We start from the raw sequence: 18,193 nt of genomic DNA on the forward strand, positions 1-18,193 counted from the left end.
CCCTCAAGTTCTTCTCACTACTTGAGGTTCAAGAATGGAAAAGAGTCGAGGCTTCAGGAGAGAAATTTCCCATACATCTTTTTGGCGAAAAGTCTTGCCTCAACGTCGACCTCAGAACAGGACAAATTTCATTTCCAGCAGAGATTCAAGATATCCCAGAGGCCATTGCACTTGGTTTTACAGTTGCCATTCTTCATCTTCTGTGCCAGCCCTATAACCCTCGCGACTTAAGTAGCTACATGGTGCCATCGGCGCAAGGAGACAAACCACGTATGATTCATAACAAAGACCTGAGGCTTGTTTTGGCAGCCGGTTACTTTTGTAAAACTGTACCGACTAGTTCACACTACAAGCACACTGTTGGAGCTTCCGGTGGGTGCGGTGGATGTGGCGGGTGCGGTGGATGTGGCGGGTGTGGAGGCTGTGCTGGGTGTGGAAGTTTCTGTACCTCCTGTAGCACAAGCAGTCAATTGATAAAACAATGCTGAGGAAGAACTTACCAAGATACTAGCACTGTTAAGCACCTCTTTGCGAGGAACTTAAATAATTTTCAGGGCGCCCTAATTATATTGGAAGTAATCCGGGACAGGAACGCATGAATAGTCTGAATTTTCGGTGATTAGCTTCTTGTGTAGGCTCGATTGACCAGCTGTTTTGTGCGCCAGCGTTCTTCCACGCACACCAATTGCATTTTCCACCAATCAGAAAGTCGCCTGCCTGCCATGCACAAATTACAATTGGCTGAATATAAAATACAATTGCGACGGGTGCCACGTCACGGATAAACGACGCGGACCAGTGATCCAGCCGTTCGTTAATTGGGAGGAGGATGTTAACCGCACTCCCAAAACAGTTGGAAATCGAGCCTACTTCTTGTGGGACCTATCATGAAAGAAATACTATTCCACTGATTTCCTAGATCCTAAACCAGAATGGGAAGCCTTAGTTACTTCAGTAGATGCACAGCACACTGTACATATTTTAATTTGCCCTTTTGTCATGTCAAGCGGCAGCACTTTGCGGCAACAAATGGGTGAAGCTTCTTTTCTCGGCAAGAGTGAAATTGTTGCTGTTGTTATACAACACGAATGAAAAGCATCAAATTCTTTCCATTCGCATCTCATAGAAACTACTTATCAAGTCCACTTATAACTACCCTAGCAAGCCTTGTATGAGATAAAGGATACCAATAATACTACTGGACGATCACACCTGGTGGAGCATTTCCGTCTATTTTCAAAAGTATTTCGTTAGAGCGAGTGAATTTGTCTCACTGCAAAAGTGGGAGTAATTGAAACTAGGTAATGATATCGTTTCTTTTTTTCCTTAATATATTAACTATGCTTCGAGGAAAAAGAATCTTGCTACAAAGATTTCCTTGTTTCAGAAAATTTTGGGAGAAAAGAATATAATTTTATGTGTCCTGTTGCAACAAAATTCTAAGAGAGCTTGCCCAATCTCCACTTCCTACGTATATTATATTTTTAACTTCACAAAATAAATGAAAAATACTTGATACTTTCGACAACCGTCCGTGATCAAGTACGATATGACCAAAGCAAAACGGCTCCCATACGTACATAAACGGCAACGCTTGTTTTAAAGCGTGATTGCTAGCTGTTCGGGTGGGTAGCCATTTGAAATACCCTGATTCATAGACCCTTTGCATAAATGGCGCCCAAATTTGAATAACAATACTTGATACATCCTTAGCCTCGTGTTTATGTTTCAAGACAAAGGATTTTCCCCTTGAATGTGAGGCTAAGTATGCATCAAGTATTGTTATTCAAATTTGGGCGCCATTTATGCAAAGGGTCTATAGGTTTTTCTCCGGGTACTCCGCTTTTCTCCATCATCATTGGAGGAAAGTTACAGAATTGCCGGACTGAAAATCCACAAGTCCACAAACTAGTTACATATATGGTATTTGCAAATTGCCACAAAAATTCGCAACAAAAACAACAAAAAGGTGAACTTCGTTAATTTTGCTTTCCCAACCGCCATTTTATTTTGCACTGACCTCCTATATCCCTCAACTTAATTAAATTAAATTTATATACTTTCGTTGTTTAAGGCCACTTTGTTTTGCTTTCATTTGGACACATAAGGGCATTAATTCGGGTAATCAATTTACTCGGGTAACAATGAAATCTCCACATGTACATCGCATTTATTACCTTGCATCCGGTACAGCTTTGAAATGTCCCAACGGTATTCTTTTTGTGACGTAACAACCAACCATTAAAAAGCACTGTGGCACAACACCAAGGCTACACAAAGGTCACAAACTTCGCCCGAGGTAACCCCGTGGGTTGTAGTTCTATAGGGGTTTTAAATTGCAATTCCCGTGGAAAACTGAATTTTGCGTTTTTTTTTTGTCATTATTTTTCTTTACATTTTCTTTTTATAAAATGTTTTAGGTGTCTGTAAAGACGTTTTATGTTTTTGGAAAGCTTATTTTCGTAGTATAATATCCTCACTGCATACTCATTACCTCATCGATAAGGTTAAGTTATGGGAAGATTTCGCGACTGCTGAGGCAATAGGCATGCAACGAGGATAAGGCGTAGGGTGCTGTCAACCGCCACCAGGCGTGGTGGGGGGGTCGCGAAAGTTGGCCGTCGTCCCGGAGTACGGTTTAAAATGACCACGTTTCAGGCAGGGCGTTAAAATATATACTCTAAGACCGTAAAGCATCAACGCCGCAATAAGCGTGCGCGGAAGCGGGGGAATCCGAACGCATAATGAAAACTTCTGCCATGAGCTAATTAATTATGCAGTGAGAATAGCTTTAAAATGATGTATTGCTTTCCCCCTAACTTTAAATATTTTTTGAAAAAAAAAAGCACTTTTTGGCGATGGCTGATTTCGCGCGGCTTTCTCGCGGTTGGGAAAGTCGGAAAAAGAGTTAACACAAGCACACAAGCACAAGCATCGAGAATGTTCCTTTTGCTGACTACACTGACACGAGAGATTCTTTAGGAAGCGTCAGTCAGTCATCTGATACAATGGATCTAAAACAGTGTACAGCCTAACGAATAACAATGTATTATGTTACAAGAAAAGAGAAATTGTGCTACGCCAGATACGAAAAACCACTAAAAAAACCACCCTTCAGAAGTGGCCAAAAAAAAAAATTGTGGAAACGTATTCCTCATCTAATGCAGCAGCACATGACCCCGAGGAAAGGATACAACTACATAAGCCTAGACATAATACATTATACAAATGCAAAAGAAAAAGAAAAACGAGCGAAGAGGACAACTTACTGACCTAGAATGATTCAAATCTCCCACCAAAGCCCTAAATACCTCTTGAACAACCCCCAAAACCACCCGCGAACCTCAAAATCGTGCCGTCAGAATATTAATTTCTGACTAATTCATTCACGCCATTCAAACGTCAGAAATTACATTTTTTATTACGCTGTGGGATAACGAAATATACTACGTCTGGCCGTATCTGATCAATTGAAATCCAGTTTTTGCAGTTTCTTTTGGCCGAGTCGAGAACCCAGCATTGTAACTAATAAACATCGTGTTATTGTGTTTTGTTCTTATGTATTTGTCACATAGCATACACTACATATTCCAGGGGCACCCAACGATAATCTTCGGTGAAATATGTGTACGAGAGAGTCAAACTGCTCTAACAATTTCGGTTCTACGTTGCCAAACAGCTTCAGATTTCTTTACTAAAACATCACCTAAAAGATTCGCAACCAGGGAAAAGTAGTCCTTTACGTTTTCAGAAGGGATATTTTTGCAATTTTTGGCATTTAAAAAGGTCACCTATATAGCAGTTTCGGATGAGCAAATGGTTCGGTTGGAAGTTCTTCGAAGGTAACGTTCAGCTAGCAATTTCTGAAATGAAGATATCATTCCCTAAGATATCCGAACAGATCAAATTTTTCTTGGTGACAAAAACATCTCTTTAGACAGTCTTTATGTTTTACAAGGAGGCTAGAAATGTCCCTCAATAACTTTTGGTTTAATTTACTTGTTGAGTGCCCTTGATATTCTTGCTGTTGTGCTTGTGAACTCCATATTTAATCTCCAAGGCACTATAACCTACACTATTCAACCAGTACTAACCGTCCAAAAACGCAGATGAAATGAGGATCTTAAACAGAAACGCTCCCGGGAAGCATTCGCATAATAAAAGTGATTCCACCCGTGATAAGACCAACTTTTATTACCGAAATTTAACTATACATTCCTTTTTTCGTGAGACATTGGATCTATACAAATGGGTTATTGAAAAAAACTTCTTCGGTCAAGATGGCTGGATATTTTCCAAGTTCTTTTTCTTGCCATCAACACGCAAAAAAAAGAACGAGGCCAATATCCAGCCATCTTGACCGAACAAGCTTGGTCAATGAAGGATTTATTATATGGGATAAAACACCAAAAAAGGATCTTTGATCTCGCGAGACCAAGCAAGTGGGATTTGTGTTCATCTTGCCCGCTCACGGAGCTACAATCGTGGTCAAAAGTTGTTGGGAAGGTTGCGGGCATCAGTTCACTTTACATTTAATTCGATTTTTCTCACTAATGGCTGACGTATTTGGGAAAGACCATGCTTTTGTGGCCCTCCTCCCCCATATTCAATGTTGGAGTTCTTCAGGTAAGAAACGTCATCATTTTTTTCCCTGAAAAATCCAACATTGAAAAGGGGGAGGGGGGTTAGCTACCTTCCCAACACTTTTGTCCATGATTGTAGTCATATAATAATAACAAATTACTTGACAAAAATCTTTTTAAAATATTGAGTTAAAGTCAGTGATGGGGTGCAAAAAATTGTCTCTCCCTGTAAAAGTAATAACTTTTTATCACATTAGTTACAGTAATAGTAATATCAATTATAATTAACACAATAAAGTAGAAGAAAATAAGAATTACCACACTATGATTGTTCCTCTATCTTCCAAAATGTCGGAATGGAGGACAAATTGTCCGAAATACTAATCGTGTGCCCTCTGATAGTCCTTTGCACTTCCCTCATGATTGAAATGAGGTCCAGGGTTTGCCAACGCTTGGAAAGAACATCAAAAATAGTTGCCACAACACCACTGCTACGCGAATACTTCACATGAAGACTTTCAGGAACTTCTCCCAGTGTTCCTTTTTCAGGAGTTAACAAAAGGTTTGCTTCAGTTGGAAAAGATTGCAACTTCTCGATTACAATGTCGGTAATCTTATTTGAGTCGACGACTTGAGCATCGTCGACCATTTGAAAGAGGAACAAAATAACACTTTGGTTTCCTATAAGGAAAAAAACAAATAAATAAAAGGGCTTTTAATTTTTAATTCGGAATCAATTTGCAAAATGCGTTCGAAGCACACAGTATTAGGCAATTCAAGCATGGCAAAAAGTATTAACAGCCAGTTGTCGCGGATAGTGGCGAGAACGCGGGAATTGTCTTGCATTAATACTAGTAGACAATTCGTTGTTGGACACTCAAACATATAGTCAGCAAGGTTTTTTTTTAATTTCATTTAGCGTTAACTCTCACAGTTAACGCTCTCATGCATGTTTCTTGTTTTCTTAAGAAAACTATGACACAAACGTGCGCGAATTTGTCACGAATTTGCCCTTGAAAGAAGCAGTAGCACAAGTCAGCCCAGAAGTACTGTATGTTTTTCTAGCTTTATATTTACGATCTATAAAAATATATTTTTAAATGAAGCCTGCGTACCTCTAGTCCAATGTGTCTTTTGTAGCTATGGTGGGATCAAATTGTATTTGGTCGAGTTTATCTTCGCTTGCACCGTTAACTATATAAACAGTAATGGCTGGTCACGCGGGAAAGGAGCTACCTTCACGCGAAGAGCGATAAATTCTCACAGAATAGGCCAGTTTCGTATTCTAACGGTTGGACTGGATATAGCATGAAATGGAGACTAACGCAGGTAAATTAATTAACATTTGAAAAGATTTGCCCGCATTAGCCTCCACTTCATGCTAGATCCAGCCCAGCCGCGAGAATTCGAAAATGGTCTATAGACAGATTCGCTCACATTTTCGAGCGGGCTAAACCATGAATGACAAAGTTAACTGTGTTCTGCTCGCTGGCATACAAAACCCATCCTAGCTCAACGAGAATCAATCATTTGTCAACATATGCTTGACCGTTTCAAAATCAAAATTTAACAGGCGCTAGACGGATGGAGTGACTACGGGATAGAAAATCCCGGAGCAAATAGTAATTTTGAACAGTGGATGCGGTCGCTAAGCTCCAAGGTTCGCATCCCGAAGTCACGCTCTATCCTTGTCCTGTCTCTTTGTATGAGGAAATTTTTGTGTGCACTGGTATGTTTTTCCAGTCCAAAGTGAAAGTTCACTTTGCCAACTGTCTTTCTCTGAGATTTCTGTCCACCTATCAACTTGAAAGTATTGACAGAACAATCTAACCTCTTTGTTGACTCCATTTCTCGCAAACAAGTGAAACTTTGGCTTTAAATTTTTCAATCTCCGAGTGTAAGTTTGCATCCTCCGTTTTGATCCTCTTTTTTCTTTCAAGCAAAGCTTTCTTTTGACTTTCTAGACGTTCTTCGTATCTCCGCAGCCGACCAAACAGTGGTGCGTCCCCGGTAATCACAGTATCTTCGTCGACATCAGAACCAATCATTAACTTTTCCAGTTCTCTCGATCTGGTCTGCCGCAATAAGCCACGTATATCCTCATTATAACAACGTATTTCTAACTCAAGGATGGCCCTCTCTTCGTTCAGATTACTCACTCTTGGTGTCATCGAGTAAGTTGTTGCTACGCTACAAATTTCGCTTCCCGGACAGATCTTCTCTAAAAGATTTGCGATTTTCTCAATGGTGTCTGCAACGTTTTTCTGGTTATCAACAATCAAAACTTTGGCCTTCCTGTAAACCGTTGTTGGCCGATTGCTATCATTTAGTGATGTCGCCATTTCTTTCAGTGGAAGAGCAGGACGCAGTGTCCGAGGTTTTGCTTTGTCACAAATCTCAACGAGATCATACAGCTGCAGGGCCTGACAGACATCTTTTAACAATTTGATAGGAGTATCGGGAAACAATTCTATAATGTTCAACATTCTTGTGATTTTACGTCGAGATTGTGTCACGTGTTGATCCAGTCCAAATGATTTATAAAACTTATTCCGTGAAACGAGATCAACTTGAAGTCTTGCCATCAGCTCACCAACTAATCCTGCACCAAGGTCTTTCAAACACGCATCATAGGGGAATTCTAATATTAAAAAAAACAGCAACAAAAAGTAACATTCCTGATTATTCCCTGACCACGCAAACTGAGGCACGAACAACTTGTGTTCAATTCACGTCCCAGCGTGTTTTGTCAGAGGCACCCAACTGGACAATTGTCTTATCTAAACCTTAGTTATATGTTCTACGTATAGCTTTGACAACACTACAGCCTTACCGTTTCTTTCTTCCATTTCAAATTCAGATGGTGCGCTACGAGTTTCCATTCCACTATCACTTGTTTCTGTTTTCACACTGTGTGCATCCTCTGCTCTTTCTAGATAATTCTGAACGAAAGCCAATTTCTCTTCGTCCAAATATCTGGACTGGTCTCTTGTGTGGCCGTCGGGACCTTCATCCTGGCACTTATCCTCTATTCTGTTGGGTAACTCTGGTTGAATTCTTCCATCTTTTACCTCATCATTGGCAATTTCTCCGAAGAACAAAAAAAGAGGGTTAATTTATTTTCCAGAATTTTATGGTCCGCTCTATCTCTACTTCTTGCTGCAACGAACTGTGTTTGGTCGTTAGTGTCTCGACATTTACCGAACAATAGATAAAGTTTACTAAATTACCGCAGCATTGTTTTGACAGTGGCAGCGGCTAGCGCATACACACGTACATACTTAATTCCCCACACCACAGGGGCTTTTGAGGGCCAACGAAACGAACAACAACTTTTTGACGTACCAGCCGCCTGAAGGGGTTTATTTACTAAATATGATTAATATGATAGCTGAGCAGGCACTACTTTCATACTCTCACAGACAATTGAACATATATTTTATCTGAACCAAGCGCGATCGATTATTTGCCATAAGGAAAACTGAATTCAGTCCCGATTCAAGTAATAGTAACAGGAGTGAGTGGAGTACAATTCTTGGAGCTCTAAAAGGACAAGTAATTTGAAATTTCGAGCAAGATTACTCCCTGAATTGTAGGACACGAAGTCCTATCATAAATTAATCTTAAGTATCACAAAATACGAGAAGACGACGGTGATAAAGTTTTCAAAGCTTAATCTGCTCAAAATTTTTTGGCTTTCTTTTAATAGTTCTGGAAAAACATAAATGATTCAAGTACAACTAGCGCTCGCTTGATGCCGCGTAAAACTATCCAATTACAAGGTGTCTAATTACAAACTGTTGAAATCTGGGCTGTTGATAATTAATCAGATTCGCGAATTTTGTAATAGTTACGATAGAAAACAAATGTATTTTTTTCTATCGTAATAAGAAGATTTTGTGTTATGCCGCATATCAATTGCTAACCTGGCAAAAGCCAAGTCCTGATGCCTTAACTTATAACAGTGGAGTGTTGTCCATCGTCGATGTTGAAAGAAAACGTTGATGCTTCTCTAATTTTGAGAGAGGAATCAACTTCTAGGAATCTCTAGATTTTCAAAGCATAACATATCAAAAGCAACAACTGCAAACACAAGACATTTAACACTATCCGGAGTCCAACAAATTCCTATCACCAATTTACAAGAATGCACTAGCCATCGAGTCCTCGGGGTAAATCATAGACGCAAACCAAACGTGCCACTTTTAGCTGTTTTCTAGTGTCTGTTCTTGTATATAAATGCTGTTTCTTTTAATGAGAGAGATGTGTAAATCGTAGAAAGAGAAAGTATTTTCTTGAAGTTATTATCGCAGATGTGAATGCTACTTGAGCCGTAACGATAACATACTTAATTGACCGCTCCCCATGGGGGCTTTTCAGGGCCAATGAAACGCAATGAAGGAAACAACAACTGTTAAGAATCACAACTGGCCGGAGGCAAACCAGTTGGCTATTTACAAGCGCAGCTGGGAAGTTGAACCAGGGACTACCAGGAACAAATTCAACGAGTGGTCAGAGCGGGTCTTGAACCAGGGATCTCGCGGATCTCAAGGCAAACGCCCTAACCACTGGGCCACACTGCCTCCTTACAGATATATATATGTCCTTCATAAATAGTCTTCATGTTCACATTCTAGTTGGCTTGATGCCTCCATTGGTAAAGGCATGCACTAGTGTTGTAGAGGTTATTGGCTTAAATCCCGTTCAAGTCTAACGTTTTTACAGGATTCTCATTCGTTGAAACAGGAATCTTAAAAATGTCTGTACTTGTCTTTAAATTTAGGTCAATTACCTCCTTGTTCAACTTTTGTCAGATAAGCAACAGTTTCTCTGAATTCTCTTTCGTCGATGTACACATACACTATCACGTCCTCTCCATCGGCCAGCTCTCTGATTTCATCCGTCACCAAAAAATCTTGAAGATTTCTCTGCAGTACACCGTTACAATATCGTTGCCATAATTCCTGGAGCGCTGAGCTGGTTTCTGCCTGAACCGTGAAGCACACAGACCCCTCACTTATCGCTCGCAATGCAGTAGCTGTAGGCAAAGCGGCAGCTCCAAATGCTTCGACAAAATCCTCAAGACTGGAGCACTTGTGCAAGATCAATCCAGTACAACCTACCAAAAGCACACCGCTGATCGTTCGAAAAGTACAGTGGACTCTAACTCCTGTTGGCAGAAAGAAACACGATAATTTATTTGGTCAGTAATACCTAAACGACAACTTAAATGAATGACGAAATAGACAGTGTAGCTAACCAATTTTTTGAGAATATTTGTTTCTTTGGGGCCATTCAGGAATTTACCTTTTATTAAGACTGGATCTAACGCAAAATGACACGTACACAAAGATAAAATAATGAAGAAAGAAAAGTCCATAACGATGATCAGTAAAGGACTACACGACGCCAATCAGATACGGTGTATAAGAAATGACCCCATTTGCTGCTTATTATGGTTATTGCATTTAAAAAATTCCTGCTCAAAGGTAGTAATACTATGAGCACTATATGTTGTTTGGCAACGGGTTCTGTTTACCTGTTACATTCTGTTGACCAGTACACTAACAGCGAAACGCAAAGATAACCTGCAAAATGAGCTCATTTTTGGTAGACATTTATTTCTCACCTCCGATCATTGCTTGAGTAGCGGCTCTAGCGGACGACATAATGGCTGCAGTTTGGGCTGAAATAATAGAGGCTGTGTTAGTGCTAAAGGGGCTGCTTATGATAACAGTCCCCATCCTAGGTTTTGATTAAACAGCGTTCCATTTTGTTATGATGTTGGCCAATTTACGTATATAAAAGCTTTTCACTGCCGAAAAGAAGGGGGGAAAAAATCGTTTTTTCACTTGAAAACTCATTACGGCAAGAGAAGCCAGGTCATAATATGTTAACAAAACAACAATAAAACTTTACTAATATTTAACAATTAAAAGAAGGACATGTACAACTCGCGTATAGCGTAAGCTATTCGAGGCGAGTTGTGCAGGGAAAAAAGGAAAAAGAAGAAAATAAACCAATTTGTAAGCTTCAAATAACAGACTATGAAAAATGACAGGAATAAACTATAAATAAAATACAATCATTAGCATCTGGAGATAAATATAGTTACACAATTGATTGATAATAAGTAGCTTTAAGTTAATAAACTAAACAAACTGAGCCGGCGAAGAGATTGACAGTGAATTGTTACAAAAAGTTATGTAAGTCTTTGTATTAATTAATTGGATAGTAAAGTAGGTGCCTCAATATAATCCTCCTCGCCTTCTAGAGCTGCGAATAAAGCTTTGCGAATCGATTTCTTGAACGCCAGTTTAGGTAGATTACATTCTCGCGATGGGAGACAATTCCACGCTTTCACGCCAAAGCATCAAAAAGAATTGCGCTGTTGATTTAAACGTGGGAATTTAATATGATATTTGCCACAAGATGCAGCCCTCGTGTTATATGAATGAATGAAGCTGGTCTTGATAAATTTGTCAGAAAAATCTTTGGAGCAGAGTTATTTGAAACATCATACATAGAGTGTAAGATAGATTCAAAGTAAGGCAGGTGAATGGGTAATATTTGAAGAAATTAAAAAGGGAATAGCATGAGTTCTTGGATTTAGAAAATACATCAAACGTGTTGCATGTTTTTGAAGTAACATGTGGGCATTAGCGGCTTGGCCCCAAGCAGTTAAACCATATGTCAAGTAAGGAAGTATGAGGGACTGATAAATGCTTCTCTGACTGATATACGGTGACCGCTGGAAGTTGACAACCACCGATTCAAAGGAGGCCAAAACCAAGATTTTAGTGTCACCGACCCGAGGTTCCCTCGTCGCAGCGCCCCGTTTTCCAAACAAACTACCGACTCGGGTCGGTTTCTGTTGAGTTGGTGGAGGATTAAAATGAAGGTTCAACCTCCGTCACTGGATTTTAATGCGGATTCTGACCTGAGGGGTCATTTCAGTCTGTTATATTTGGCTATGTTTGGTAGGGGCTGCCGAAAATTCAGTAGAGCTGCCTTGTCCTGCCTAAACAAGGAGGAACTTGAATGACCTTTGTTGGGTCAAAACAGCTTCAATACCGGTACTTTCAAGAAACTGTACAATTGAAAAGGCTTGACCGTACAACATTGCAGTATCACCAAACAGATATGTTATGGTACCTTGTGCAACAACATAAATAATGTGACGTAGTAGATTACCATAACAACAGGACAGCCATCTAAAAACAACTTCTATTTTGTCGTCAAATGCGAACGAACTCGATTACTCCCATTCTTTTTTCTTTTTTCTTTAATTGCTGAAAAAGTAATTACCTGGCTAGAAAGCGGAATCAAAAGTACCTGAAAAATTGGAAAGGTTAAGGCTGCTTTGCATCCACCGCACAAAATTCTTGGTTAACTATGCAAAGAGCAGAGGATAGCCAGCGACACTTTCCAACGAAAAGGGATGGGGTCATCGAGTTTGTTTTTGAGATCGAAGCCTTTACCGACAAAATGATAGAGTGAGTGTTCAGTCGTAGATTGCTTTCCCGTTGCGGTGGTGAACTATTTCGTAAAAATAATAAGTGTGCCAAGTTAAGCAGTTATTGTTGTTTCACAAGGCACTATTTGCAATTTGAGTTTCATATGATATCATAACATTGCCGTGTTGAAGACTCAATCCTAAGGCCTGTTGAAATCGTCAAAACTAGTTTGAGGCACCTTATATCGCTTTGAACCTGGAGAATAAGCACATAGAAAAGCTGTAAAAGACAGGATTTTCGCACAGGTCTCAACTTCATTGCTCAGTCAAGTGCTCATTGATTTTAAGAAAACAATAGCGGTCAAATTCCACAAATTTCGCGAGGTGCACTGCATTACGATGCGCTTGGCTCGTGTATGTAATTATCTTTCTTTGCTAGTATGCCTATTCCAAATAAATTAAAGGACCAAGATGTGACTAAGCAACTTATCTATTTAGCTCAATCATGTGGTGCAAAGACTTGCGGAGACTGACTCTCGATAAGGGTAAGGAAAAAGAGGGAATAAAAGAAATAGATAGAGGACTGGTGGATTACAATGGTCGGAGGAGGAAAAAGGTTGGAAAAATAACAATGTTGCAAAAAAAAAAGCACGTCGCAGTTGGTGGGAAAAAGGAAGAAAATGAAAACAAAAGTGCTCTTCTGTAACCTATAAGAAAATATTCGCTTTAGGTATGAGCATCGTTCTTGGAGGCAAGTAATTAAGTAATTACCCCGCATGAATAATAACGTAGGGAACAATTAATGAAATCAATCCCACCAATAAGAAAGATAGCTGTTTTTAAACGTTCTTTGCCTTTGAAATGTCCCAACCACTGGAGCAAAACAATTCTTCGTGTGGACGTGCAATAAAGCTCTGGGGCCGGGTACTAGAAGACTGGTTAGCGCTAACCGTTGGTTAAGAGGTATCAAAACCTTTAGGGGAATCTTCGTTTACATTTTTTTTACCTCATTAGCATAATCCCATTGTTTGCTAATCTGTCAGTATCAGCCAAAAAAATGATTTCTGAATATTGAAAGTCCATTGCATAATGAGCGACCTCTAAAATTTAAGCGCAATTTACCGGATAATCTCTGAAAATTCGAAATTTTACAACGAATGTATGGGCTCATTAGCCCTTTTGCCACCCAAGAATTATCATTTTTTGATGGCTAATAACTCGTTTGTTATCAAAGCCAAAAGGCTTAAAATTAAAAAGCTAATAGAGTTAAATTAAAAGCTTAACTCGTTCTTTTACCTTTTTAAGTCAATTTGTCAATAGCATGATGCTCTCTTTCAACAAACTCGTAAGTTAATGAGACAAAATATAAACAATGACGTCAGCAAAGACTTGCCTGTAGGTTTCCATGGCATTTAATGCTGGTTAGCACTAACCATGCTTCGAGCAACGCGGGCCTGGTTGACACGTTAATAGCAATAGGTGACATCAACAATATCTTTGCTAAACATCATAACAATAAAACTGGCTTTTTAATTCAGAACTTGGACCTACAATAATCTATTGCCAAATTTCACTTATTACAAATTTGGCTGTCTGGCTGCAGTGACGGCCTTTTCTTTTATTTCCATGGAAAATGGGTCTACTCTTTGCAGTTCACTAAATTGATAGTCGCGATCGATGAAACGCCTGCTTGTGATTCGTTTTTGTTGTTTTTTGTTTGTTTGTTTGTTTGTTTGTTTTTATGTTTTAGAGGACCTGTTTCATTGAGAGTGTGAGAGCTGGGCTTGAATTTTGATAATGAGAGCTTGCAAATGCAAATGATTGACTAAGTAATATGTTATACATTAACTTGAGCATCTTACTCTAGCCCACGCCACTAGAAAAATTATCAGTGCGAATAAAACCGCGACTGGGTAACTGTTTGAATCCTGGGCAAGTATCTGTATGACTATCACTGCAGTACTCCAGTTCATCATGGTTAACTCTCATCACCCTGAACTCGTTTGTGTGCACCGACATAATGCAGAGCTATTAGAGATTAATGGTATGAAATCGCAGTGGAATTAAAGTCGTAGTGACCCATAAAAGGGTAGCTCACCAGCTGGCGTAGTTGCGCAAACCATGGAATGGGACATGCTTCAGTGACAAACTCGCACAATTTATAATTAGTCGTCCGTGTTCATGCCTCGCAAACGAACAGTGTCAAATCTAAATTCAGCGCGTCGTGGTTTACGAGTGCGGAGCTACGCTGACTCAGTAAATTCTGAATTTTCATCATTACAATAGTCGTTGTAATTTGACCACAGAGCTTTCGTACACAGCTTGTTTGCAATAATGGCGTTGAAAAATGAAACCAATGGTTCAAAACACAAGTATCTTCTTTTCCAATGCATTTTGAAAACTATGAAACAAAGAAAATGTCAATTTGACTTTAAAATTGTTTTAATTATTCGACTTACCTTTTCTCCTTCCACATTTCTCGTCCTCTATTCTTCGTTTCTGAAAGTCTTCCACCTCCCTCATCAGTTCGTCTTTCTCCATTTCGATACAAATTTCCTTCAAAATGCCAAGGTTGTTGATTCCTAGACAGCCAATAACCTCCAAGACTTGGAATAAGGACCGAACGTCGAGTACGTCGCCTCTTCTCTCGTCTGGTATCTTTCCCCTGCAGACAGTAGACATGAGCCGTTCCAGATCAATGAGCTCGTCGAGCTCACCTATAACTCTTTCAATTAATTCCGTGTACTCTTTCCTTGTACTTTCAAAGTTGACGATTTTGTCATGAAGATCCCATACTTCTAGGGCAACCAGAATTTCTTTCACTAATCCAAGGTTATCTGGTCCAAGAGAACCATTCCCTTCCAATTCCTCAAACAAGGATATTGAATCACGATGATTGTCCTCATCGCTTCGAGCCCCCAGTATCTCTCTGCACATGAATAGTATATGTCTACGTGCATTAGTTTCGTCCAATTTCTGGCTGATTCGGAACAGTAAGTTGTTATATTCAATCCTGGACATTTTGGCCGAGGCGGAATTGTCTGACTGCGATGGAGATTTCAATCCAAGATGGTGGGTTATGTTTGTTTAAAGACCCGGAATTATTTATTAACTTACCCCATAATAGTCTTTTTAAATGCGCATCGAAGTGCTCCGGCCTAAAAATAAATCAGGCAAAATCAGAAATGCTATGGCTTGGCTCTATGCGCCATAGAAAAGACGCTATTGGTAATCTCCAAATTAGCGATGATCCTGTTTATGCGCTCGGAGTGCAGTTTACTCACAATATTGAATTGTCCTATAAGAAAAATTTCTTTGACAAACTAAGTTCCCTATAGAAAACCTTAAGTATCTGGTCCCGAAGAGACCTATCTATATACGGTAGAATAAATATTGTTAAAACTTTGGCCTTCTCCAAACTTGTATTCATCTCCAGCGCTATGGAGACTCAAAAAAACTTTGCAACAGAGGTTAATAAAATAGTGTTTGATTTTATCTGGAAGCAAAAACCCGCTAAGATAAAAAAGACGACCCTCATCAAGAATAAAGCAGATGGCGGTCTTAGTATGAAAGATTTGTTCTTTTCGATAAGGCTTTGAAACTAACTTGGGTTAAACGGCTGTGCTCCGCCTCAGACGCACCGTGGAAGTATATTCCAAAATCATTCCTCTCTACTGTCAGTGACACTGACCTCTTTCAATGTAATTACGACTACAACCTTCTTGATCTTACAGGCCATCTTCCGGAATTTTACAAACAAATTATTCATCATTGGCAAGGAATTGTGTCTACGACAGCTCGCAGCAAGACCGCGAAATATTGTCTCAGACAATATGGAACAACAAATTCATAGCGATTGAAAAAAAATGGTATATCTGCCTCATTGGCACCTAGCAGGGATAAAGAAAATTTCAGACCTTTTTGATGAGCATGAAAATTGCTTCTTGTCTTTTCTCGCTTTGCGTAATAAATATACCTTAACTTGCAACTTTTTACAATATCATGGCCTCATATCCGCGATCCCGCAGAGTTGGAAGAATCTCCTTCACGCTAACTCAGGAGACTCTACTACATATTCGCCTCCAATTTGTATTATAACGTGCAAGATGTTATATAACAAACTGTTAACCCTCGAAAATCTTCCTCCTCCCACCTCAGAAAAAAACTCTTATCTTACGGTATCGCAAAGGAGAATTTAAATAAAATTTATCTTCTGCCGTTCAAGGCCACAAAAGTAGTTAATTGGCAACATTCCAGCACAAAATTAAACACAATATTTTAGCCACTAACAGTATTCTATAGAAAGTGAAGAAGGTTGCCTCCACGTCCTGCCCTTTCTGTCCCTCTGATAGTCAAAACATACGTTTATTAGCTGCCCGCAAGCATCTTCTTTTTGGGACAAGTTCCAAACTTGGTATTCTACCGTACGTAACGCGCATATACTTCTCTCCGAACAATAGGTATTATTTGGAGTTACTCGTCCCTGTACGCACCGCTTGGCCCTCAACGATCTCATAATGCTAGGCAAATATTTTCTATACATTAACGCGCTAAATAATACTAAATTCGTTTTCAGCGACTTTATCTCATTGGTGCAAGATAAAATGGAAAAATACATTGCGTCCTCGCTGAATGGTGAAAGGGAATTTCGACAGAAGTGGTCATTCTTTCTCACCAGTTAAGGCGTGCCTTTGAAGTATATTGTAAGTCTTCAAGTAGCGTAATGTGTAAGTATGTTAGGCCATAATAAGCATAAGAAATAATCAAATATATAACACAGTTTTTAATAATAATAGGTATTAATTATAATCAACGTAAAAAGCGTATCATGTGACCATCTCACTTAAGGCTGTACGTAGAGTACTGTAGATTGGTTATATGTAATGCTTAGATAGTTAGATTGTATCACAGTATGCAGATATTGTAATGTGTAGATATGTAAATGGTAGTTTGTGTGTAAGTTTTGTGTAATTGTAATTGTTGTGAGGAAATTAAAAAAAAAAAAAAAACGCAGCATGGTTTTTGTAACTCAGCATTTCCTCGTGGGTATAAGGACACTACAAATTTGTTAAAGTAGGCAGGAGTTTTTTGTGGGGCTTGACAACAAGCATCGAAAAACACGGCAGAGACATTTTCGGATGATGCATAAAAGTTTTACTGCGTTTTTTGTAGGACATGTGGAATGAACATCAAAGTGATTAATCATAAATATTCTTGGTCTTCGGCCATTTCAACTTAATCAAAAACATAAAAAAAACAGCGGCTACAAACATAATAATAAAGCGCATTTTACTTTTGACTTGACGTTTCGTATGCTACAACCGTCGGACGGTTGAACAAATTCAAAATATTAAGCAGACTGGTAACTAGAGAGAATAAGATCAAAATAGTAAGATAAATAGATAGCAGTGAAAACTGACCGTTTAATGAAGCCACAGTTTTTCACTGCCAACGTTTTCGTTTAACGCTGGTTTAAGGTCACGTATTAATAAAGTTTCCTTTATTTTACAATGCAAATCAGAGATACCATTTGCTAAACTTGAAAATGGTCCCAGTTTATGTTGTGACCTGTTTTTAGTGCGTGATCTGCAATCGCGGAAGTTTGACTGATCCCTTTGATTGCTTTGAAATGATCTTTTTTGCGGTCACGTAAGCACAGGCGGCCCAAGCTCACGATGCGCCGACATCTACTATTACATAACGACCGAGTTTGATTACGCGAAACGTGACTCTCGCCATGCAGCATATGGAGGTGTTGTGTTACAACGATTTGAAAGTTTGTATGGCGGAAAACGATAATCGGCATTTCAGCCTAAATTTTGATATTTTTGCAATAAAAAATGACTCACCTCAATGCCTTGTTGTCTTTTCTATTGTCATCTCGCTTCTCAGCTCAATCCTAATCTTTTGGACAACCAAAAAGCGATAACTCGCTTAAAAAGCTTCGGATTGAGCTGAGAAGCAAGATGACAATAGAAAAGACAACAAGGCATTGAGGTGAGTCATTTTTTATTGCAAAAATATCAAAATTTAGGCTGAAATGCCGATTATCGTTTTTCCCTATACAAAGTTTCAAAAATTCAAACCGTTGTAACACAACACCTCCATATGCTGCATGGCGAGAGTCACCAGGCACGCACGGTTCTTACGTGAC

The 18,193-nt window shown here is 39.2% G+C and overlaps 1 protein-coding gene across 1 annotated transcript; it reads right to left on the minus strand.

The window, feature by feature from the left end:
- Window positions 1-4,905: 4,905 nt before the first annotated feature.
- LOC138040074 (uncharacterized) lies at window positions 4,906-15,112 on the minus strand. Its single transcript, XM_068885863.1, has 6 exons — window positions 14,499-15,112; window positions 10,213-10,269; window positions 9,376-9,753; window positions 7,417-7,671; window positions 6,415-7,224; window positions 4,906-5,264 (listed from the first exon to the last, which is right to left on the minus strand). Exons 1-6 carry the CDS (start codon window positions 15,058-15,060, stop codon window positions 4,906-4,908), a joined length of 2,421 nt encoding a protein of 806 aa, XP_068741964.1. The 5' UTR covers window positions 15,061-15,112.
- Between the last annotated feature and the right edge of the window lie 3,081 nt (window positions 15,113-18,193).

The sequence above is a fragment of the Montipora capricornis genome, chromosome 3, assembly GCF_036669925.1.
Source record: "Montipora capricornis isolate CH-2021 chromosome 3, ASM3666992v2, whole genome shotgun sequence".
Classification (NCBI taxonomy): Eukaryota; Metazoa; Cnidaria; class Anthozoa; order Scleractinia; family Acroporidae; genus Montipora; species Montipora capricornis.

Bases quoted from the DNA above. Each gene is read 5' to 3' on its own strand.
- LOC138040074 (XM_068885863.1), bottom strand. From the start codon at position 15,060: ATGTCCAGGATTGAATATAACAACTTACTGTTCCGAATCAGCCAGAAA. The intron at 10,270-14,498 runs GTAAGTCGAATA...CTATTATTTCAG, and splicing joins GAAATGTGGAAGGAGAAAAG to CCCAAACTGCAGCCATTATG. The intron at 7,672-9,375 runs GTAATTGACCTA...TGTTCTTCGGAG, and splicing joins GACAAAAGTTGAACAAGGAG to AAATTGCCAATGATGAGGTA.